We start from the raw sequence: 20,627 nt of genomic DNA, 5'->3' as shown, positions 1-20,627 counted from the left end.
ATAAAAAAACAACAATAAAACAAACAACAAACAATATACATCACTGTTCTTAAAGGAGGAGTCTACAAAGTCTGAGCATTCCGACTTGGACTTTTTACAACTTTTTTTTTACGTGTGGTGAGCTCAGTTCGACATGCTCGTCGGTGCGTGTTAGCGTCCAGCAGGCGACAGTGCGCCCTGTGTGTATCTGTTTCGACAACAGGAAAAAAGAGACGAAGAAGCCGCTAAGCGGAAGTAAGGGAAAACGTAGCTAACGTGCTAACAAGCGGATAATCTTTGTAAGGTTAATTTGCAACCTTGCGTCGTTTTGATGCTTTTGTGCCAATCAAAGCAAGCGTTGGCTGATTTAATTTAATGGCATATACATGCGTACGGTTTTGTTTTATTCTGTTCCGTGGTCCTGGCGAACACGAGCCTGGCATGGGCTCCTAGCTAATTGAAGCGAATAGCTGGAAAATAACACTCGTCATTTAGAGCATATAATATAATTATAACTTTTAACATAGCCTCATTTTTTATTCAAAAGTACAAGTGTTGTATGTAGTTGCAGAAGATGTCAGCAGATACTAAGATCGCTGAGCTGCTCACTGAACTCCATCAACTCATCAGACACACGCAGGTCAGCTTGCACAGTGTCATTTGTGTGTTTGCGCGTCTGGCTACATGGTCAAATATGTGCACGTGTGTTTTAGGAGGAGCGGTCACGCAGCGAACACAACCTGCTCAACATCCACAAAACCCACGAAAGGATGCAGACGGAAAACAAAAGTCAGTGGGCGTCTTTGTTTCTTGGCGATCAACACGGCACGTTCGGCACGTGTTTGACTTGAACGTGCACTTATTGTCCCGCAGCGTCGCCGTACTACCGCACCAAGTTGAGAGGACTTTACACCACTGCCAAGGCAGACGCGGAGGCGGAGTGTGGGTCGGTTGACTCGTGTTGTCATGGCAAGCATTGACACCTGTAAACCATTGTCATGGTAACGCATGGCAAACACGTCACTTATTGTCACCGAAACAATTGCCACGGTATAACATGAATGTGTAACGTCATTATGGGGACAATGAGTCGTGGTAACGACTGACAATGTGGAAGGCGTTGCAACAGATGACTACAAGAGTGTTGCCATGTTAACCGTTGAAGTTTGTCTCGTTTTCAGGATCCTGCGTCGTGCACTGGACAAAATAGCTGAAATCAAGTCGTTATTGGAGGAGCGAAGGATCGGTGCGTACGCACCTGCGTCCCGTCCTGTCCCCGGCGTCCGCTCACCTCATCACACTTGTTGTCCGTTGCAGCCGCCAAGATGGCCGGAGTTTACAGCGACAGCGACCCCCCTAGGAAGACCATGCGACGTGGCGTCCTCATGACTCTTCTCCAGCAGTCGGCCATGACGCTGCCGCTCTGGATTGGCAAGCCTGGCGAGAGGTGCCGCACCACGCTCTTTTTAGTTGACGTGCTTATTGGTGCTTTGCAGTGAAGCCCGCCTACATTCTTGAAAAGCGCACTCCAGCCAACATATCAGAACTTGGCTTATGCTGCTGTTTTTGTCAGTCCATGAAATATTTATTCTCACAAAACAGTGTCTGTCCATCTTTTCAGCCCGCCCCCTCTGTGTGGGGCCACGCCCGCCAGCGGTGACTATGTGGCCAAGCAGGGAGACAAGGTGGCGGCCAGGGTCAAGGCGGTGGACGGAGACGAGCAGTGGATCCTGGCTGAGGTTGTGAGCTACAGCCACGCTGCAAACAAGTGAGAGTTCACAATAATTCAAGTCTGTGTTGTCCTCCATCTAGTGGTCAACACTGATATTACAACTTATAAACTGCAAAACACTTTTTTTGTGGTGACTCCACTTTGACATTCATGATTCAACGTGCGTGCTCTCTGCTCATACAATTATGAACAAACCAAACCACACTCACCACTTGTAACCTCTGTCAGGTACGAGGTGGATGACATTGATGAAGAGGGCAAAGAGTAAGTATGTCACCCACAGGAAGTTTGTCAGCCACGCTAGTGGGAACTGATGTCACTTCCTGTGTGTGCGCTTGCATCAGGCGACACACTCTGAGCAGGCGTCGCATCATCCCGCTGCCGCAATGGAAGGCCAACCCAGAGACGGACCCCGAGGCGCTCTTCAGCAAAGACCAGCTGGTGCTCGCCCTTTACCCGCAGACCACCTGCTTCTACCGCGCCCTCATACACGCCCCGCCGCACAGGGTCAGTCGCACACACGCACGGGCACACGCGCACACAGGCTACGTGACCCTTGCAGGTCGACTTGGGTCAACCGTTGGCTCTTTCAGTACTTTTCGCTGAAAGCTCAAATTTACCACAGGTGATCCGGGACGATGATTTTAAAATGCTTTGAAAAACGGTTTGAAAGGTGTGCGACAAAAGGTAAATGATTGTTGTGTTTGCTTTGCCACTGTGGTGTGCAGCCCCAGGACGACTACTCGGTGCTGTTCGAAGACACGTCGTACGCCGATGGGTACTCACCGCCTCTCAACGTGGCTCAACGTTACGTGGTAGCCTGCAAGGAGAACAAGAAGAAGTAAAAGCAAACCAAAGTGCACAAGACATCGTCGCACATTACCTTCGCCTCAAACTCTACCTAGTGGCAAAGCAAGGAAGTGCATTCTGCCAAAAGAATCATTTGGGGGGGTTTTTAACTTGCAAGGAAATATGTCATTAATATTAACTGTAAATAGTAAAATATGTGTGAAATTGTTTTTAAACATTAAAAGATACAAAATGAGCCATGTATTTGTTAATGAGCACATAATATAAGCATCACACAATTGATGCATTGTAGTGAATTTTAGTGGACGGATGTCCACGCACTTCTTAAAAGTACTATCTCACAATTTGGTCAATTTAGTAGTAGTATTTAAATATCTGTCAGTGCACGAGTGGGTGCTATTTTTACAAAAGCACAAGTAAGCGGGATATTTTCGCAACGGCGGATTGCACTGAAGGCAGCACGGCGCAAGTCCGTAAATGCATCAATGACGCGATAAAACACAAGATGGCGGAATCGGTGAGTTTGTCTCTCATATTGTTTGATTATAAAGCAGAAACCACTAGATAAACTCCAGAAACTGTTCTTGACATTACAGAGTTCTGTGTTTAATCAGCGCATACCCGTAGCTTTGACGTCCAAGTGATGTAAACAGTCAAAGTAGCATGTAGCTAGCCCAAGATAACTTCACAAGCCCTCAGCTTCACTTCAAAACATGCGCAAATAAACAATTATTATTCTCCCATGTAAGTGACCCACGGCATTGGAGTCGATATGTTTTGTTTTGCAACTTAGAGCTGTAGTTTCAAATGCTGACCATTCAAAAAAACCGTAATCTGGGCTAATAAAGGACAAGTTTTCTTTTTTTCCCCATTGCGTTGCGATCTCCAAAGATCAAAGCCTGACCCATGACCCAAGATTTCAGATAGTTTATACGCAATGAGAACACTAATCTGCAAAAGAAAATGTCCCTTATTAGGCCAAATTATCTTCTAGGTTTATGACAAAAATCGATATATTTTTTAATCATCAAGCCCAATATCATTGAAGCATGAAGAAAATGGTGTTAAAAATTTGTCACTATTTTTTTAAGAAAGTATTTGTATTTACTATTTGATATATCATCTGGTATCAAAGCGCATAATTTTCCTGCCAATGATGTCACAGCACGCAAGCAGTTGATAGCGTGTGGCAGTAGGTGATTAATCAGAAAATGCCATTTCCTTCCTGTCATGTGGCGTCTCCGTCAGCCAGCTCTCTGATGAAGACTCGGCGGTGGCGGTCAAGCCGGCGCCCAAACGCCGTCGCATATTAGACTCTGCGGCCATTGTCCCCGTGCCCATCTACTCTAACAAGGTCAGTTCAAATGATAAATAATAAAAGGCACTGCAATGTCTTTAATTCACATTTTATTGTATACAGTCTGAATGGAAATAAACGTCAAGTTATTGTTCAGGCCAGCAGTGCAATGATGCCGCTGAATGTTTGGCTGTCTTGAAGGTGAACAGCAGCCTGCGACTGAAGGCGAAGATTCCAGTCTTGACAGAATATGAAAGACCAGGTCGGAGGGGGCCAAGAAGATGTTGCTTCTGCCAATGACAAATTTCAATACCACTTTTGCTCTTTTTGTCCGCAGACAACAGCGATGTGGACAAACTGTGGTCGCCGACGGCGGGTCAGAAAGAGCTCAGTATCACCATCAGCGACTCTGATGACGAACAGGAAGTGTATGTGCACACCAGGAAGTAGCGCGTGCACACACACAAAATTCATCATATGTTTGTGTGTGTGTGTGTGTGTCAGAAAGGAAGAAAGTCCCCTGCTGTCTTCTCCCCCTTCCCCAGCAGACATTTCCTTCCAGAAACCGTCGCGACATTCAAAGAAGAAGATAAAGTGAGTGACCTTGCATATGTACGGCTGCAAGACGCTGCACATTATTAGCACTTTGCTACTTTGTTGCGCAACATCAATAAAACTATGGCGTGTGTGTGCACGTGTCAGCGAGGTGGACAGGAAGCTGCGTGCCGTGAACGCCGTCTTCTCCCCCAATGGTGTATCCACCAGGGGACGGCGACGTGACCTTCTACAGCAGGATGCTGACGACGTGATGATCATGACGGAGACTGGGCTGCGGTCATGTGACCAACAGGTGCTGAAGGTGCGATGTCGCACTGACGTCTACAAGTTGCCCGTCACGATGGTACGTACGCACACACGCCACCTGCGTTCAATCACTTTAGTCAAGTCAATCAACAATCAGTCAACAAGCAATCAATTATTCAACCTTCATGATAGTTTTTGACAGACTTTTGCCAAAATCTGCTTGTGCCTCAAAATGTCCCCCGTGGTGCACCCCAGAGCACATCGGTGGGCCAGATGCTGAATCAGTTGGCGGACATCTTGGGCGTGCCAGCCTTCCGCCTGCGGCTGCTGAGGGAGGAGGCGGAGCTTTCTGCCGAGGCCAATGTGGGCGACTTGGGCCTGGACATTGCTGACATCTTGGGTGAGTCACATGAAGAGCGCAAGTCTTTTGTCAAACCTCTCCAATGCCAGCCTGTCATGTATTAATGTTTGTTGTGTGTCTAGAATGCGTCGTCATGGCGACAGATGAGAGCCCGGTCATCACGGTGCGTCTGCAGGGCAAAGACCGAGATTCTACGCGGGACTTCTCCGTGCACAAAGTTTGTAACCGCCGCCTCTTCCTACCACTCTCGTTCACTTGGATAACGGCTAATGGGTGTCGTAGGAGGCGGAGCTTGGCAGCATTTTCTCGCAGTACGTGTCTGCGCTTCCCAACGCCACCAAGCAGAAAGTCAAGTTTCACTTTGATGGCTGCAAGGTGACAGAGGGACAGACGCCGGCGCAGCTGCACATGGAGGACGGAGACATCATCGAGGTGTGGACGTGATGCCGACACAAAAGCGCTGCCGCCTTCTTTTGTCAATGCTGGGGAAACAAAATCACAGTATTTTTAAGAACATTTTGTTTGTACTCTGGATGACATTAAACACATTTTTTGGTTAATTGTTGCCTCGTTGTACAAAATATGCGCATGTTGGCAGGTTGTTCATTGAGAGCAAAACAAAGCAAAATAATATATTTAAAGCAAACGCAAGGATTGTTTATTCACACAAATACATTTGGTTATGAACTTAGTCGATGACGAAAGGTTCAAAACGTCAACTTGTTTGGGTCACGTGGGCCAACTTTGCCTCAGCTGTCAGATGTGAACACGTGACAGTCCGTCACGTGAGCTCTGAACCGGAAGTTGACGGCAAAGCATCATGGCGGCAGCAACCAAATGTAATTTGTGAGATTTTCCATTCGCCACAAACTTTTCTCGCCGGGCGACAAGAAGAAGAAAGCAACAAAAACATGTTTGTTTAACAGCCTCGGGGAGATTAAGTCCGAAGTGGACGAAAGCGTCTGAGTCGTCGCATTTGGAGGTAAATACAAGTTTCTCACCCCCCCCCATGTTTATTTTGGGCTTTCCGATGGCGCAATAGCAACACATTAGAACGTATGTCGACATGATCAACATGCTGCTCAGGCGCTCGTCTATTTATAATAATTGTTATTTTAATTTTGTTAAAGTGTTTATCGGATTCGCTCGTATCTGGCGCCAGTGACGTCACACGTATGTGATTTGTTGATTGCAAATTCTTACGTGCTTACGAGCACTGAATTAATTATCTTACACTTAGTAACAGTTGGTGACATAGCCGAGGGCAAAAGGGCCAAGAATTCCTTTGGAAATTTTATCTATAAATGTGATTTAATAACTGCATCTGCGACTAATTTATACATGATGATCCGGGGGGGGGGCCTGGGGGGTTAGTCTTGTTGATGAGCGAATGATTGCCCGTTAAAGCTGTCCAGTCACATGCTTTCAGTCCCGGAAGAAACGCGTCCAAACATTCCTCCAAGACACGCCCATCTCTAATGCAACTCGTGACTTTGGCTCTTCAAGACGCTGCGCCGTCAGGCCACTTGATTAGGTACACCTGCTTCAAACATGCATTATATGCAAATCTACTTGTAGGTCCATATACTAGTACACTGTGTGTCCTCACTTGTAAATCCTTTCTGCACAACAGTAGAATGACAGACTACTGAGTCATGTTTTTTTTACCTCCACTGAAGTCATTCTATTACTGGTGAGGACAAAGAGGATACTAGTACATGACCTAAAGCTGAATCTCCTTGATGTGGCTGTAGCTAATTGCATGAGCTGTCTGTCATTGCCCCCAGCGGCCGCCATGTCCGCGGACGCGCCTGCATCGGACGCAGCGCCGTTTTTGTCTGACTACAGCGAGGTGGCATCAGCGGAGGAGGAGGAAGTGGAAGTGCAGCGTCAGGATGCGGTGCAGAATGAGGAGCTTAGCGGCGTGACGCCAGTGCGTGCTGTGCTGACCGTCCTGATCCTGTGCTACATTAACCTGCTCAACTACATGGATAGATTCACCATCGCAGGTACAAGCGTGCACACGCAAATGTGCACACGACAGGTTGCACACTGATGATGTCATATGCCCGGCAGGTGTGCTTCCCGACATTGAGCGTTATTTTGGAATCGATGACAGCAAATCGGGTCTGCTCCAGACGGGTGAGAGAACGTCCGACATAGTGTACGCGGATGCCGCCTTCAGCGCTCTACTGGATGTGGACCATGTTGGATGTGGCAGAGTAGGACCATCGCTGAAAAGGGGGCGGGCGATTCGCCTCCTGAAATTGTTGCCACATCCAACATGGTCGCTATGTCGGTGCAAGATTAAGCGCTGGACGAAAGGCGGCGGATGTGGGCGGTGACCTCACTCCCTGCTGCCTCTGGTTTCCAGTCTTCATCTGCAGTTATATGTTCCTGGCGCCGCTCTTTGGTTACCTGGGCGACCGCTACAACCGCAAGTTGATCATGAGCGTCGGCATCACTTTCTGGTCCGTCGTCACGCTGGTCAGCTCCTACACGCCCAAGGAGGTCAGCGGCAACCTTAGCAAACTTGCCATTTGTCCTCCTCCATGTTGTCCTCGCCTGTGTGCTCAATGGACGAATTGGCTTGTGCGGCCGGTAACGACGAGTGCCTGTTTTGTCTTTTGCTTTCAGCACTTCTGGGCACTGCTACTGACACGGGGCTTGGTGGGCGTAGGCGAGGCCAGTTACTCCACCATTGCGCCCACCATCATCGCTGACCTCTACGTCAAGGACCGCCGCACAAACATGCTGTCTGTCTTCTACTTTGCCGTTCCTGTCGGCAGGTAGGAGCGCCGCCGGCGCCGACGTGCGCCTTCATTTCCGCCAGTGAGATCCTCTTGCTTTCTCCGCAGTGGCCTGGGCTACATCGTGGGCTCCCAGGTCAGCAACGTGGCCAAGGACTGGCACTGGGCTCTGAGGGTGCGTCCGTGGCTGTGCGTCCGTGTCCGTGCATGTGCTTGTTGTTGTCTAAGTTGTCTGGCTTTGTCACAGGTGACGCCGGGGTTGGGTCTGGTGGCCGTGCTGCTTCTGGTCCTGGTGGTGCAGGAGCCCAAACGCGGTGCCGTAGAAGCTCGGTCCGAACATCAGCTTCATCACAGCAGCTGGACGGAGGACCTGCGAGCACTGAGCAGGAAGTAGGTGCACCAGCCGGCTGGGCTCGCCCGTTCGCTAAATACTAACCCGATGCACTCTCTATATTTGCGGTGGTTCACCTGCAGCCCGAGCTTCATGCTGTCCACGCTGGGCTTCACAGCCGTTGCCTTCGTTACGGGCTCCCTGGCGCTGTGGGCGCCCACCTTCCTGTTCAGGGCAGCCATGTTTACGGGTGAACGCGCGCCCTGCCAGGAAGCTCACTGCTCATCCTCGGACAGGTGAGCCCGGGGGAGGGAGGGGAGGGGATGCCGCTCAGAATTGAGACGTAACGTTAACAACAGTTTCTACACCTTTTTTTTTTTTCTGGACTGGCGACTGGCCCATCTGTCTCATAACTTTGGTGATTTTGTGCCTGCAGTCTGATTTTCGGCGCCATCACATGCGTGACGGGCGTGCTGGGCGTGGCCAGCGGAGTCCAAATCAGCCGTCGGCTTCGAAGCCGAACGCCGCGCGCCGACCCGCTGGTATGTGCAGCTGGCCTGCTGCTCTCGGCGCCCTTCCTCTACCTCGCTGTGGTTTGCGCCCAGGCCAGCACCGTTGCCACTTATGTAAGTAGAGCGTTGCCACCTCTGCCACTTGTCATCCGGCGCTCGCCATTGGTTTGTTGTTTGGAATGAAGACAACGTTGTGTTGTGCGCAGGTGTTTATTTTCCTGGGTGAAACCTTCCTGTCCATGAACTGGGCCATCGTGGCCGACATTCTGCTGGTCAGTGACGTGACGCACGTTTCCTCTCTTCTCCCTCCTTATTCTTCTACTTACATGCTTGTGTTTCTTTTTTGTTGTTGTTGTTAGTATGTGGTTGTTCCCACGCGGCGCTCCACCGCCGAGGCATTTCAGATCGTCATCTCGCATCTTCTTGGAGATGCCGGAAGTCCTTATCTCATCGGAGTGGTACGCGTGCGCTCCATCTTGTCGCACGCGATTCATTTTTTTATCTTCCAGTTGTCGATTGCATGGTTATCCAGCGCCGCTGTTTTCTTTCAGGTGTCGGATTCTTTGAGGAAACGGGATTCCTTCCTGTGGCAGTTTCGCTCACTTCAACTTTCTTTGCTGCTGTGCGCCTTCGTGGCCGTCGGGGGCGGAGCCTTCTTCCTGGCCACCGCCCTCTTCATCGAGCAAGATCGCCACCGAGCAGAGAACTTTACCCCCGCAGGTGATCTAGCACGCTCGCTCACGCACAGCACATCACGTGACGGTGGCAATATGATGTGACTCGGTGTGTCCGCAGATGACGAGCCCATCCGGGTGCCCAAAAGTGGGCGATCCACTCTGGTTCCAGTGTCCAGCGTTCTGATTTGACGGCCTGCCAGCCGTCTTTTCCCATTGGGAGGGAGCAGCCGCTGATATTTTTATCACTTTTTTTTTTTATTTGAGACGAGTCCAGCAGCGAACTCTAATGACTCCACATCTCCAGAAAACCGCTTTTTTTTTTATAAGAAAAGACCACTTTTAGGATACTCAACTGTTTGTGCGGTCTTTTAGGATACTAGTGTTGCCCTTTCTTAACTTGCTATGTGTCCGCTTCTGTCAAGGTGTTCAACTTTCTGCTCTTGTAGTTACCGGCGTTTGTCATTTTCCCACCTGCGGCCTCGGTGGCTGCCCGCTTTGCTAACTGGCTTCTTAGCTCAACCGAATAAACCAAGACAAGTTGTTTACTCCTTCATTTATGTCACTTGTTTGGACGAGACTGCATCTCGTCGCTGGTCACCTTTTAGGTGCTTGCTAATCATCCAGTACTTGCTAACCAACTTGTAGTTTGCAAACCAGATTTTCTACTACTTATCTTATAGTCAACGTTTCGGCATATGTCTACTCGCCTCCTCAGAGATACTATATTTACTAATCGTCCTCTGCTTTTCTCGTTGTCCTCTCGACATCCAACAAGTCTGACTTCCTGGTGATTGCCGTCCCCAGTTGTCCTCGGCTCTGGTTTTCATCTCGTTTTAATCTTGTCACGTAGTCATCTGCCTGTCTCAGACAAATCCAGGTGGTTCAGTGCGGGTTTAGTTAGTTGTAGCTCCGCCCTCTTCCCCCCCAATCACCTCGATGTGGTTTCCTGTTCATCGGTGTGAAGATCTTCTTCCATCGCGGCAGAGGAGCCCGCTTTGAGCGCGTGCGGCGTTGAAAGCGGCGGGCGATTGGCCGAGAGGAGCAGGAAGGGGGCGGGAGCAAGTCGTTGCCAGATGAGCCCGCGTCGGCGGCGAGGAGCCCGAAACGGCTGACCGGCCCAGATCTACTCGCACATTGACCGCCGTTGCTGAGGCGACGTCACGGCGTCGTTTTTCCCCGCGTGCACCTGGCTGACGGGAAGTCCTCCAGTTCGCCTTCATCCTGCCATTGCCGCTTCTTTCTCTGTACCTCGCACACCCTTCATACAAGATGGCTGCCTGACACGCTCTGAAAACACTCGACAGCCAAAAAGGTTTCACCTTTTTGTCTTCTTCTGCATCATCTTTATTTTGTTCTACTTGGTCTTATGTCTTCTCCTTCGCCTCCTCTTTGTCCATCATCTACTTCATCATCTTTATTTTAACTCAATTCTTCATTTTTATCATCATCTGCTTTGTCGTCATCTTCATCCTCACTGTTTTCTCCTTTGTTCACAAGGACACAAAGTTCAGCGGCAGCGGCGCTGCGACTTCCTGAGTGTGGCGTGTCGGCCATGTTGTCTTCCTTTGACGTGAGTTGTGGGTGATCCGTTTTTGCCCGGCCCGCTTTTTGACTGGCGTTGTGGTTACATCCTTAGGTCGCATCTCTGCTCCTGCCCGCACTGGTGTCGGCCGCCATGTTGGCGTGCGGCGTCGCCCTGGCGTTGGCATGTCTTCACTGCAGGGACAATGGACCACCTGGTTCGCATGATGTCACTTCTTGTCACCTTCTGTCATCAATGTGTTCAACTGAACTGTTTTTATTTTCTGTTTTGGTGTCGTCAGTTTCCATTCAGGATGCACGCTACACCAGCAAGTACATCCCGTGAGTTGAACGCTTTGGTGCGACCGATCACAATGCGACCAATCACTTTCGAGTCGCACTCGATATTTTTTGTCCCTGACACACAGGTCCACTCAATTCACACTAAATTTTTGTCTCTCACACACAGGTCCTCTCAATTCACACTGGTCCATCCACGTAAGTTGTTTAGCTCCAGAAGCTTACGTTTATGGCTAAAGCTAACAAGCTAAATTAGATGAGGCCTCAAGGAAGAACTATTGAAGCCTGCTCAGACAAGGAAGTGAAACATGTAACACGACGAATTGCAATCTATTTTCTGGATGAACGAGAACATCCGCAGCCATCTGACAACTGTTTATCGCTAAAACTAAATTTGGCAGAAGCTAAGAAACTAAATGACTATGTTGCATTTTGAAGCAAGTTTGTGGCTGAAGCAGATATGGCAGATGCTAAAAATGACAAATTAAAAGCTAACACATTTGAAGCAAAGGTTTGTGGAGGCTAACAAAGGGAGTTTTTATCAACACAAACGTTTACTGATTTGCAGATCAGTCGACGACTCGCCCGACTTCTGGCCTGCTGTCACCTTTGTGAGTTGCGCCACATTCTGAACTTTCGTGTCTCTTCTTATCTGTCATGTTCCTCATCACATCTTCCATGACATTCTTCTCATGGTTGATGTTCACATCTTTCATGTTCCAAGCATTCCCGCTTTGGGTGGTGGAAGTCAGCGCAGCGGAAGATCCGACAGAGAGCTATCAGAAAGCGGTGAGATGAAAAGATGAAAAAGTTCCACCAAGTTGAAGGACATTTTTTTTTTAGTCCTGGTCTTCTTTCTGCAGAAAGTAACCACAGCTACCAGAACTCCCACAATGGTGAGCCTTCAAATACCTTCACACGCTTGTTCTGATTCTGGTTTTCCTTCATGTTCGGGGCTTTTTTTTTTGTACTTCTAGTATTTCTTTAGTTAGTGTTTTTCTTGTGCTTTGGGTTCTTCTTCTACATCTTTGCTGGACTCTGTCTCTGGTCTGAGGAACTGAAAAAGACAAAATGCTGGCCCTGTAGTGGAGGTTCAGCACTTTGAGTTGTGTGAGTGGAAATGTTATCCGAAGAGAAATGCATGATTTTTTTTGTTTGTCGTTTGTTTCCACAGAACAAGAATCTCTCGCTGATGATTACATGTAAGTTCTACAGGTTGTTGGCATCACAGTGCCTGCCATGTCCTGTCTGATCTTGTCCTTGTTGTCGGTCTTGCAGAATCGTGTTGCCAGGAGGCGAGGCTCCTGCTGCCAATCTTAGCGGCGCCTCCACGCCGAGCTCAGGTAGCATCCGATGCACTTGCCGGCTTTTCTCGGTAGTGGTCATTTAAAAATGGACACCACGTCTTTGTTGCAGGCGAACTGCACAGCTACGAGAACGTCCAATGTAAGCACCTGGAAAGATCACCAACCTATGTTACTGCTGACTTCCTGTCTTAGAGCCTGTGTGTTTAACTGTCTCTCCTCAGCTCACACAGGCTACCTGAACGTGATTGCGCTTCCTCCAGAGAGTAAGTTGATCGTCATCGTCGTCAATCTGATTGCCAAGCAGGAAGTGGAACCTTGTCAGGAAGGTGGGCAGCGCCCTTGCTGCCTCCTCCCTGATGGATTGATGCTTACTTCCAGGTGAGACGCCAACGTTGTCGTCCCAAAGTGATGAAGACGACGACGACACCGATGACGGCGAGGGGAAGTACGTCAATCAACCCAGCGTAAGTGGAGATAAGCTTCAGAAGATTCCCAATTGGATGTCTTGTCAATGGCGAGCGTCAGATGAGTTGCTTTGCCTTGCAGGTGATGTCATCTAGCCCGCTGCATGATGGGATGTAAAGAGGAATGAAGCGTGACTAATGTCAATGTCGTTTTGTTTTTTATAATTTTTTTGTTGAACTGACGACTCCTGAGAATGTTTTCATCCACACTAGTGTTTTTCAATGTAATTAAAGTTGACAAAAATCATTTCCTGTGCTCATTGGCGTTACAAGCAAATGTATAATAAGAATTAAGATTCTTGTATTTAATATAAGAATGCTCATATTGGAGTAGAAGTGCGGCTCCTGCTCCGAAGCACAGGGTGGCAGTGTTGCATCATGTGGTTGTTTATGATGCACTACCGGAAGAAGAAGGCGAAGGGGAAGAAGAAGGCACTCGAGGGCGGCAGCGAGTGAGCCATTTTGTATCGAACGTAGTTTTGAGATGAAGGATTAAATGCTCTCTTAAGAAGATTGCGTTCTTTAAAACAAACAATCTAACAAAAATAACGACCTTGGGCGGGATCCAACGCCGAGTGAGAAGGCGACCACCAGTGAGTTGGGTGTGATTAGTTTTGTTTTTCTCAGGAAGGCGAACAGCACTCGGCGGGCGGCAGCACCATGAGTTTTTACGGAAGGCCTCCGCCTGACGTCGACGGCATGACTTCCCTCAAAGTGGACAACCTGACGTACCGCACCACGCCGGAGACTCTGCGGCACGTCTTCGAGAAGTACGGCCGCGTCGGGGACGTGTACATCCCGCGAGATCGCTACTCCAAGGACAGCCGCGGCTTCGCCTTCGTCCGCTTCAACGACAAGCGTGACGCGGAGGACGCCATGGACGCCATGGACGGCGCGCTTTTGGACGGACGTGAGCTGCGCGTCCAGATGGCCCGCTACGGCAGACCTCCGGATTCGCATTACAGCGGCGGGCGTCGTGGAAGCTGCGGCGGTGGCGGCGGAGGAGGAGGAGGCCCACCTCGAAGATACGGAGGCTCCAGTCGCCGAAGCAGAAGGTAAGAAAAAAAAAATGGAGCCAAGCGGAGACGCTTTGTTTGGCAAAGCATGGTCAACAATGCACGGTGATCCCGCAGAAGTGCATTGGCGCTTCATTTTAGGAGGAAAAACAAAAATATACTGTTTGATTTTGTCTGTCTTTTTTAATTTTGATCATTATTTTTCATGTACATTTAATGATCATCTAGTTTCTGAGTTTGGTCATGTAATGTTCGCAAGATGAGCCGTGATTGGTCTTTTTACCTGATCCCTCAGCACGTGATGTTATTTCAGTCGCAAAATGAATTTAAAACGTATTAAGAACGAAAAACAATGAATTTATTATTTATAGACAAAATATTTATACTGCTGCAATCAGCTAAGTGCATTAGTTTATCAAAACGTATTATTCCACCTTGAAGTATATCAACATATGTAATGATTAATCTTTAATTAGTGATGCATTTCTCAATTTTACCCAAATTATTTCACCCCCTTGCTACTCTAATCAATCTGTTGTTATATGTATATGTGAATGTGGCAAAAAGGTTTACAATGTCTACATGTCAACTTTGTTCCCGCAGCCCTCGACCAAGAAGACGCAGCAGGTCCCGCTCTCGATCCCGCTCTCGCTCCCGAAGCCGATCCCGTTACAGCCGATCCCGCTCTAGATCTTACTCCAGATCCAAGTCCCGCTCTCCTCGGAACAAGAAGACCAACGCAAGGTCCCGCTCCAGGTCCCGCTCCAGGTCTGCCAGCCGCTCCGTCTCCCCTCCAAAAAGAGGCTCTGGGTCCAGATCTAAAAGCCCGCCCAAGTCAGCCGCTGAGAATGGAGGAGACTCACCCTAGTTGGCAGCAACCTGGGTGAGAACTTTATTTTGCATATCTACAATGAACTTGAGACTTAACAATGACTGTCTTGTTGAATGTCCAGTTTTCTTATTGGCATGTGAAGTGTCGCTGAAAAGTATTCTGATTTTGTGACATTTACAGCCTCGAAGCTTGATCTCCTACCCTACTGACTTTATTTTTCTTTTTTTTTTTTCTTTCAGGTGAAGGATGGATGATGATGTTCCAGGGCAAGAAGCCGCTTGTTCCGGAGAAGGTTGTCTTTGCGGCTTCTGCGTCAGTTTTTTTTTTCCTTTTTTTTTTTCTCTGTGCTTTTCGTCATGAATATAAACCTTTGCTCTCTAGTGAGCGGGCTGGTGTTGCAAGGGACGTTTTACTGTCCTGGGGTTTCTAAACAAGTGGCTCCACTCCATGGACTCGGACACTCCCGTTCAAGGAGTCGGTGTGGTTTCATGGCTAAAGCGAAACATGGTTGTAGTCGGCTGTAATCATCAAAAACTTTTTTTATTTTCATAATGTTGTCTTTGTGCACTAGGCGCAGTTGTGATGCAGTTGTTGCTAAGGTGTTGCTGTGTGTTGCTGGTGCCCTCAGCGCTGCAGTATTCTTCCCTCAGCGGTACGCTCGCGACGCCCCTCTTGTACCATCTGCTCTTTTAGTTGCATTTTTTTTTTTTCCATGTGACTTTCATTAAAGATTTTCTTCACATTGTCTTTTTTATGACATGTAGGTTTTTTACTTGCACCGACTGGAGCTGTGCAGCTGCAACCTTCTGGAAGCTCCGCAGATCCATGTTGGTGGTCTTTTAATAAACTACTACTGTATAACACGCAAGCTTAAGCATCCCTCACTTAAAGATGACAATACTATTTGGAAATCAAAATTACCGCTCATCAGTATTGAAAAAATAAATCGCCACTGGAAGGCAGAATCCTCACATCTCCAAAATGACACACTAGGGTGGTCCAAACATGATAAAATTTGTATTGTGCAGGGTGAGGAAAACAGGGTAAAGGTGCCAATAATCATACATTATTCATGTAGTCTTAATGTGCAAAAAAAAAGTTGATAACGATAGCATGTAAGACTATCTTTGCTATAGGGCAGGGGTCGGGAACCTATGGCTCGCGAGCCAGATATGGCTCTCTTGGCGATGTTAAAAAAGTTATTAAAAAGAATACATTAGTACACTCAAAAAATCGTTGGTCTTAATTAAAATACATGCATTTAATTGTATTTAACTTATCTTATTTTTTTAAATGGTATGGCTCTCACGGAAAATTATTTTTAAAAAATGGGGATTTATGGCTCTGTCCGCCAAAAAGGTTCCCGACCCCTGCTATAAGGCTTTCGACAACAGGAAGTACCCATAACGTTACTTTGAAACGTCCTGCTGAGGTGACGAGATGGACCCCGCTAAAAGCAAAAATGAACGGCCGACCACTGTTTAACTGACAGTTGAGTTTAATTTTTTGAATGTTTCTTTTACTACTTGTGTTTGAGCCACATAGCTGCCATGAACTAAAGTAATCAAAACTGGAACGTCAGCCTGTGCCTGAAGCGACACCTGATGGGAGTCGCTCCTCTGATTCGTCAGATGTCCTAGCACGTCATAGGCGTGATGACGTACTGTGGGCGGGGCTATAAAGGCTTGTTTTTCTTGCAGCTCACCATCTCCGGACTCCATTTTGAGTCAGCTTGTGTGGCAACGCCGAGCGGAAAAAAAGAAAAAAAGCTAAACTTAGCCTAGCCTGTCGTCGCCCTTTCTTTAGGCCCGAACGCTACTAGCACGACCCGAACCCACTCAGCCGACGAAGCAACGCTCGCGAACCAAGTTACTATCCGAAAGGAAAGCAAATCTTATCGTATGTCCGCTATCCAGAACCTCCAAACTTTTGGTGAGTGTTTTGGGAGCGACAGGGTGGGGGAAGGGCAAGCGATGTTTTTTTTTCCACTACAGATGTTCGGATAATATTGAGTTTTCTTTTCTGTCTCGTCCACGATTAGGTTTGGCGTGACGTTAAATTGATGAAATAATATTGTGTGATATGATTTGATGGAATTCGGCGATTAGCAGATTAGCTGGCCTGAGCTAATGGTCAACGCGGCCGCCATTTGGCAGGAAGCTAACAGCCTGTTAGCTTTTTATCCTTGACAGTTTTTCTTCTAACTAAGGTTTTAAATTATTTTGCAGAAAAACAATTTCACAGGAAAGTTGATGTTCTTTTATTGTGCCAATTTGGATTACCAGGAAAGTTGCCAGGGGGAATTGAAAAAATCTTGGTCAATTATTTTGACGTTTCCTCCTTTCGATGTGCTTCGACACCGTCGGTTTTGTTATTTTTGTTGTCCTCGCATTGTCTTCACTGGGTGCTGGAAAGCACGCCGCTGATGTCATAAGTGGCCTGTTTAATTTGATTGGTTTTCTCCAAAGTGAAAGCGTGAAATCTAATCTTGGAGTTTTTTTATGGGGAGCAGCACTAGGCATGCGCAGGCACTGCGCAATTTGACCTTTGAGTCAGGATTCCCGAGCTAGTCGAGGGATTTGGCTGATACGTACGCGATGAACCGTGTGCTCCATGAGCTTATTGTTTATATTTATACCCCTAGACCCCTTTGCTGATGCAACTAAGGGTGATGACTGCCTCCCAACTGGGAAAGAAGACTACATCCACATAAGAATCCAACAGCGGAACGGCAGGAAGACCCTCACGACTGTCCAGGGCATTGCCGCCGAGTATGACAAGAAGAAGCTAGTCAAAGCCTTCAAGAAGGTCTGCACCTTCCTGTTACTTAACACCCATTATTGTTTTCGATTAGATTCAGCTTTGTTCTTTTTGGTCACCGATACAAAGAACTGTCACTCGAGTATCTCATTGTTTGCCGCTTGACCCAACAGAAATTTGCTTGCAATGGGACCGTGATCGAGCACCCGGAGTATGGTGAAGTGATCCAACTTCAGGGAGATCAGCGGAAGCACATCTGCCAGTTCCTCATAGATGTGAGTCGCAGTCATCCTGCCTTGATTTGTTTACCCTTTGCAGCTCATTCACTGTCTTATCTTTGTTGTAGATTGACCTGGCCAAAGATGAGCAGCTCAAAGTACACGGCTTTTAGACGCTACCAATAGCCCCCTCACCCGGAAGACTATCATTTCCCCCACCCCCAATGTGCTGCTGTCGCTCTTCCTCCCCCTGCCCCAGCTCCTACTAGCTAAGGTGAACAAGCTGTTCTAACATGGGACTGTGTACCACCACTGCCGCCCTCCACCACCAGGGGGCAGACTCTCTGCGGCAGCGCAGACTTCCTGAGACTCCTCACAACATCCGAGACGAATGGTGATGACGTCTTCATGCCTTCCCTGGGTTATTTACTTCATTTTTTTTCCCCTTTTTAGGTCTTTGTGCCACTATGAGGCACTATTCATGTAACTTTTTTTGTTTTGTACTTAAGGTGTTTCAATAAAATGATGCGTCTCCATATGTTGTCGAGCAGTGATTGGCTCAGCCAGAATGTTGTTAATAGAGGCTGGTGACAGTTATGCCACCGTAATACAAAAGATATCAAGATGAGTGGGTTTGCAGTCATTCTCCTACACAGGCTCATCTTCTGTAGATGACCTAGTTAAGAGCGGTTTGTGAGGCATTCAAATATCCTTGAAAACAAATCCAAAGCAATTGTAACTTCATTTGATTTGTTCTTTTTTCCTCACATGCACCAAATTAGTCATATATAACCTAGCAGTAATTGCTAACTTCCCAAGGAATATCAGATTTCAGATTGTTGGTGACCCCATACCAGAACTTAATTCACAAAAGTGAGTGGACGATATATATGTTAAGTAATGTAAGACTAGAAAGATAAGCAAGCCAATTGTGCATTAAATACCTGATCTCATTTTTGGGCGTTCGCCTCTTTCGAGCCTTCTCGCGTGCCGTAGGTTTCCAAGGCAACGTCGATGCAGCCATTGTTGATGGCCGTGGAAGAGTCAAATCTCACGACGCTCTTCTCTAACTTCTCTTTCTTCTGTCCTCGTCCAGCTCCAAAAACAAATACTTGGGTACATGATGACTTTGGAGTTTCGTTTTTTTCTTTCTTTCCTTCTTTTTGTTTCAGTCGACTCAGTTGAGCGCTAAAATGGCGCCGAAGCTACATTTTGCCTCCTGCTAGCATTACCCTTTTACTTTTAAAAAGGTAGTTCAGTAAGTCGATTTGAGTTGTCATTCGTCCAAGATTTGAGTACAAACGTGAGCAATGGATTGCGCTTCGTTTTGTTGTAGTCTGACGTCATAGCGGATAGGAGACTCATGTTGTGTTTTGACAATAACTTTACCATAAGGACGAAGAAGAAAAGAGTGACGTCATCCGACAAGAAGAGAAATAAAAGCAAGAAGCTGTTTGCTCTTCATCTTCAACATAATCGCTTCTTAAATAAACTCTGACACCAGGTAAGCACGTGCGTAGGGATCGATGACCCCCCCCAACCCCTTGCACAGTATATCGATGATCCAATTTCAATTAATTGGGCCGAAAATGATTGAGTGCAAATTACATACAATTGAGCAACTGTCAATGAAAGTGGCACACACAGGATGTTCCACTAGATGGGAGAAATTACACAATTATCTTGTGCCTCGAGTTTTAGTTCAGTTTTTGTTTGATGCTGGTTATTTCAATCTCTTCCCTCCAAAATTCACATCAGAAGACACAAGCAATCACATGAAACAATAAGCGTAAGCAGAGCAAGCCAAAATGTAGTTGATGATGACGATGTTTTGTTTTGTGACTGCAGGCAAACTAAACATGTGACCTTCAAGTTAGCTGAGAATGACCGTAAGAAAAAAACAAACATTAAAATCATAAATTTGAAACCTTATCTAAAATGATATGGTCTTCTCGCTCAGCTTGTTCCTGTTTTGGGTTTGGCGGTCCCCTTGCCTGCCATCATTATGGCTGGCGTCACTCTCTACATGCTGGTGCTGGCCCTCGTCCTCTGGATACGATTCTGCCTCAAGGTATGTAGCGCCCCCACGCGGCAAAAACAAACGAGCAAGTAAGCTGAGTGAGATGTTGCGGTCTGTGTTGAAGGAGCGCTGTCCGCCGTTGTGCGGCTCCTGCTGTCCCGACTTCTCCGTGTGGGATCAGTGCTTCCGACTGGCGCAGTCGTGCGACTGTCGACTGCCTACGCTGCGCTCGTGTCTGATGGACGTCGGATCGCCCCCCTCGGTGAGAGACCGCGCAAAACGCCACACCTTGCAGGGCTGTGAATTTATCCTTACAAAAGTGAGTGAGGTTGGTGGGTGCTGTTTGTGTTTGTAGTGTTCCAGCTGGGACTGCGCATGCACGTGTCAGCCCCCCGAGTGCGAGTCGTGCAACTGTCTGTGCTTCGAGATCCGTATCAAGTAGTGCGCAGCAAGAACATCATTCAACACAAATGCTACGTATTAAACAACTTTTACAATTCTACGCTGCCAAGGACATTTTAGCTGAAATGGACTGAATGGGAGAAGACGTCAACGTGCCATCTTTGTCAGGATTTGTGTGGAAGGATTTTCTGAGCTCAAGAAAGTCCTACTGATGGCTTCACAATAGTGCCAATGACTTTGTTTTCTTTGACCCTTTGAGCACATTTGTCTCAGTTCAAGTCACCAAAAACAAATTTTTTTTTTTTACCTTTTACATTAAACACTGAAATGCTGAAATTGTGACTTTCGATCAATCCATCGATCCATCGATCTATTCATCCATCCATCCATCCATCCATCCATCCATCCATCCATCCATCCATCCATCCATCCATCCATCCATCCATCCATCCATCCATCCATCCATCCATCCATCCATCCATCCATCCATCCATCCATCCATCCATCCATCCATCCATCCATCCATCCGACATA

At 47.4% G+C, this 20,627-nt stretch overlaps 7 protein-coding genes and 1 long non-coding RNA gene across 12 annotated transcripts; 7 read left to right on the top strand and 1 right to left on the bottom strand.

Moving 5' to 3' along the window:
• Nucleotides 1-136: 136 nt before the first annotated feature.
• Nucleotides 137-2,756, top strand: sgf29 (SAGA complex associated factor 29). Of its 2 annotated transcripts, none has more exons than XM_088357062.1 (10): nt 137-234; nt 545-619; nt 693-768; nt 853-925; nt 1,161-1,225; nt 1,297-1,426; nt 1,601-1,747; nt 1,940-1,975; nt 2,056-2,218; nt 2,440-2,756. In XM_088357062.1, the coding sequence occupies exons 2-10, from the start codon at nt 554-556 to the stop codon at nt 2,554-2,556; spliced, it is 873 nt and encodes a 290-aa protein (XP_088213188.1). In that variant the 5' UTR covers nt 137-234; nt 545-553; the 3' UTR covers nt 2,557-2,756. The 2 variants fall into 2 exon arrangements, with proteins under 2 accessions (XP_088213188.1, XP_088213186.1); XM_088357060.1 differs by having other exon boundaries at nt 162-278.
• A 140-nt stretch (nt 2,757-2,896) lies between these two features.
• On the top strand, nt 2,897-5,543 carry nfatc2ip (nuclear factor of activated T cells 2 interacting protein). Its single transcript, XM_088357056.1, has 9 exons — nt 2,897-3,038; nt 3,774-3,875; nt 4,020-4,080; nt 4,156-4,246; nt 4,323-4,412; nt 4,521-4,719; nt 4,878-5,022; nt 5,106-5,200; nt 5,266-5,543. Exons 1-9 carry the CDS (start codon nt 3,027-3,029, stop codon nt 5,425-5,427), a joined length of 957 nt encoding a protein of 318 aa, XP_088213182.1. The 5' UTR covers nt 2,897-3,026; the 3' UTR covers nt 5,428-5,543.
• Nucleotides 5,544-5,755: 212 nt separating this feature from the next.
• Nucleotides 5,756-9,806, top strand: spns1 (SPNS lysolipid transporter 1, lysophospholipid). Of its 2 annotated transcripts, XM_088356878.1 has the most exons (14): nt 5,757-5,965; nt 6,413-6,517; nt 6,771-6,992; nt 7,060-7,125; nt 7,358-7,494; nt 7,621-7,772; nt 7,842-7,908; nt 7,981-8,123; nt 8,208-8,360; nt 8,501-8,690; nt 8,783-8,848; nt 8,936-9,034; nt 9,128-9,296; nt 9,372-9,806. In XM_088356878.1, exons 3-14 carry the CDS (start codon nt 6,779-6,781, stop codon nt 9,440-9,442), a joined length of 1,527 nt encoding a protein of 508 aa, XP_088213004.1. In that variant the 5' UTR covers nt 5,757-5,965; nt 6,413-6,517; nt 6,771-6,778; the 3' UTR covers nt 9,443-9,806. The 2 variants fall into 2 exon arrangements, with proteins under 2 accessions (XP_088213005.1, XP_088213004.1); XM_088356879.1 differs by lacking the exon at nt 6,413-6,517 and having other exon boundaries at nt 5,756-5,965.
• A 143-nt stretch (nt 9,807-9,949) lies between these two features.
• Nucleotides 9,950-13,092, top strand: LOC148383839 (uncharacterized). Its single transcript, XM_088356881.1, has 14 exons — nt 9,950-10,565; nt 10,751-10,823; nt 10,890-10,992; nt 11,077-11,116; nt 11,244-11,272; nt 11,643-11,685; nt 11,799-11,863; nt 11,938-11,970; nt 12,249-12,276; nt 12,353-12,417; nt 12,491-12,520; nt 12,603-12,644; nt 12,760-12,845; nt 12,928-13,092. The coding sequence occupies exons 2-14, from the start codon at nt 10,806-10,808 to the stop codon at nt 12,961-12,963; spliced, it is 618 nt and encodes a 205-aa protein (XP_088213007.1). The 5' UTR covers nt 9,950-10,565; nt 10,751-10,805; the 3' UTR covers nt 12,964-13,092.
• Nucleotides 13,093-13,255: 163 nt separating this feature from the next.
• LOC148383838 (serine/arginine-rich splicing factor 2-like) lies at nt 13,256-15,561 on the top strand. 3 transcript variants are annotated; one of them, XR_015853246.1, is made up of 4 exons: nt 13,256-13,900; nt 14,465-14,744; nt 14,933-14,985; nt 15,075-15,561. XR_015853246.1 is itself a non-coding variant. In XM_088356880.1 (3 exons), exons 1-2 carry the CDS (start codon nt 13,506-13,508, stop codon nt 14,727-14,729), a joined length of 660 nt encoding a protein of 219 aa, XP_088213006.1. In that variant the 5' UTR covers nt 13,256-13,505; the 3' UTR covers nt 14,730-14,744; nt 14,933-15,561. The 3 variants fall into 3 exon arrangements, 1 of the variants encoding a protein (XP_088213006.1); XR_015853245.1 differs by having other exon boundaries at nt 14,933-15,345; nt 15,458-15,561; XM_088356880.1 differs by having other exon boundaries at nt 14,933-15,561.
• Nucleotides 15,562-16,391: 830 nt separating this feature from the next.
• On the top strand, nt 16,392-18,209 carry eif1 (eukaryotic translation initiation factor 1). The gene is made up of 4 exons (XM_088356882.1): nt 16,392-16,625; nt 17,338-17,501; nt 17,627-17,728; nt 17,800-18,209. The coding sequence occupies exons 1-4, from the start codon at nt 16,595-16,597 to the stop codon at nt 17,842-17,844; spliced, it is 342 nt and encodes a 113-aa protein (XP_088213008.1). The 5' UTR covers nt 16,392-16,594; the 3' UTR covers nt 17,845-18,209.
• Nucleotides 16,414-19,072, bottom strand: LOC148383836 (uncharacterized). Its single transcript, XR_015853247.1, has 2 exons — nt 18,616-19,072; nt 16,414-18,347 (listed from the first exon to the last, which is right to left on the bottom strand). It is a non-coding gene; the product is annotated as an uncharacterized LOC148383836 (long non-coding RNA).
• Nucleotides 18,656-20,429, top strand: LOC148383835 (uncharacterized). The gene is made up of 5 exons (XM_088356883.1): nt 18,656-19,175; nt 19,520-19,560; nt 19,632-19,742; nt 19,816-19,953; nt 20,047-20,429. Exons 2-5 carry the CDS (start codon nt 19,555-19,557, stop codon nt 20,131-20,133), a joined length of 342 nt encoding a protein of 113 aa, XP_088213009.1. The 5' UTR covers nt 18,656-19,175; nt 19,520-19,554; the 3' UTR covers nt 20,134-20,429.
• Nucleotides 20,430-20,627: the final 198 nt, after the last annotated feature.

The sequence above is a fragment of the Syngnathus floridae genome, chromosome 17 (assembly GCF_059516105.1).
Source record: "Syngnathus floridae isolate MCC-2025c chromosome 17, RoL_Sflo_1.0, whole genome shotgun sequence".
NCBI classification, from domain to species: Eukaryota; Metazoa; Chordata; class Actinopteri; order Syngnathiformes; family Syngnathidae; genus Syngnathus; species Syngnathus floridae.
Note: the sequence above shows the minus strand (reverse complement) of the source record. Positions and strands in the feature narration are given on the sequence as shown.